General features: G+C 54.7%; 1 protein-coding gene across 1 annotated transcript; it reads left to right on the top strand.

Moving 5' to 3' along the window:
• The first annotated feature begins 943 nt into the window (after positions 1-943).
• Positions 944-1,863, top strand: Psmb11 (proteasome subunit beta 11). The gene has a single exon (NM_001394651.1). The coding sequence runs from the start codon at positions 958-960 to the stop codon at positions 1,861-1,863; it is 906 nt and encodes a 301-aa protein (NP_001381580.1). The 5' UTR covers positions 944-957.

Here is a 1,863-nt window from a genome sequence, read left to right on the forward strand (position 1 = left end):
TGGTGGTGGTGATGATGGTGGTGGTGATGATGATGGTGGTGATGGTGATGATGGTGGTGGTGGTGATGATAATGATGATGATGGTGGTGGTGGTGATGATAATGATGATGATGATGGTGGTGACAATCCCAAACCACGACCTTACCTTTTAAGTCATACTGGGGAAGGATTTCAGACTATGTGGTACTTAAGCCAGACATGGAGGGATAGGATTTAAATGTTGAAGACAGGAGGCATATAAGGGGGAAATGTGCTAGGAGTAGAGAGAAAAGAGGCTGTGGTGAATGGATGTGGACCTGACTATACCGGGCTCCCGCGGACATGCTGCTTACAGATCTGTGTCATTCTCTCTGCCTTTTAACTGTGGGTTCTGAGGATCAAACTCTGGTCATCAGGCATGTGGAGCAAGTGCTCCTACCTACTGAGTGACCTTTCCAGCCTAGGAGTAACCAATCTTGTTCAGCACAGTCCATGTTAGTTCCCTTACTTTCCCATGACTTGGAAGCCTTTGCATGCCTAACCTCCCACACAACCAAACTACGGAGGACCCAGCTCTCTCCCTCCGCTTGCATCCAATCTTCTATGGGCTCATGCTGGTCTCCTGCCTCTACCCACCTCTGGGGTAAATACCGGATGACAGACAGGAGACTCTATTGGGGACTCTTACAAGTGTCACAACAGTGGAAGGTCAGACTGACAGGTGGCGTCTTGGAAAGGTGGGAAGCTCTGCAGGCTTGTCCTGTCTCCCCTTGGCAGTTCTCTGAGGTGGGTGGAGATCCCTCGCCAGCCAATTCCCAAGCCTGCTCTGAGACTGAGAAGAAACGAAGCATTAGCTCACATGGCTCGCTTGCTGGTTCTGGCTACAGCCCAGCTTCTCCACAGCGTCCTTCATCTTCCCCTGCTGGCCCAGGCCTCAAATGCTGCCCTGCTCCTTCCAACTTTCACTCAGCCTCAGGGATGGCTCTTCAGGATGTCTGCAAGTGGCAGGCCCCCGACACTCATGGACTGTCCCTTCGCTTGCCTCAGGCTGGTGGCTGGGCTGTGCCCCGGGGCTGTGACCCGCAAACCTTCCTGCAGATCTATGGCCCCAGGCTGGCTCATGGCACCACCACCCTGGCTTTTCGCTTTCGTCACGGTGTCATTGCTGCAGCTGATACTCGTTCCTCCTGTGGCAGCTATGTGGCCTGTCCAGCCTCACGAAAGGTCATCCCTGTGCACCGGCATCTCCTGGGTACCACCTCTGGAACCTCTGCTGACTGTGCCACATGGTACCGGGTGCTACGGCGGGAGCTTCGACTTCGGGAACTGAGGGAAGGCCAGCTGCCCAGCGTGGCAGGCACAGCCAAACTCTTGTCAGCTATGATGTCCCGTTATCGGGGTCTGGATCTGTGTGTGGCCACTGCCCTGTGTGGCTGGGACCACTCTGGACCTGCCCTCTTCTATGTCTACAGCGATGGCACTTGTCTGCAGGGGGATGTCTTCTCGGTGGGCTCTGGATCTCCCTATGCCTACGGTGTGCTTGACCGTAGCTACCACTATGACATGACCGTCCAGGAAGCCTACACCCTGGCCCGCTGTGCTGTGGCCCATGCCACCCACCGTGATGCTTATTCAGGGGGCTCAGTGGACCTTTTCCACGTTCGGGAGAGTGGATGGGAGTATATATCCCGCAGTGATGCCTGCGTACTGTATAGGGAGCTGCAGGAAGCCCAGGGCTTCGAGCAGGAGCTAGAGGCAAAAGCTAGTGAAGTCCTTCCTGAGCCTGCCACTCCACAAGACGCTCGAGAAAGTGAACTCTCTGTGGAACTAGAGGAGGTGACACCAGAAGACTGCAAGATAATAGTGAAGACCGAAACAATGTGA

The sequence above is a fragment of the Rattus norvegicus genome, chromosome 15 (genome assembly GCF_021556685.1).
Source record: "Rattus norvegicus strain SHRSP/BbbUtx chromosome 15, alternate assembly SHRSP_T2T, whole genome shotgun sequence".
NCBI lineage: Eukaryota > Metazoa > Chordata > Mammalia > Rodentia > Muridae > Rattus > Rattus norvegicus.

Excerpts from the sequence above, each read along its gene's own strand:
- Psmb11 (NM_001394651.1), top strand. The coding sequence starts at position 958 with ATGGCTCTTCAGGATGTCTGCAAGTGGCAGGCCCCCGACACTCATGGA.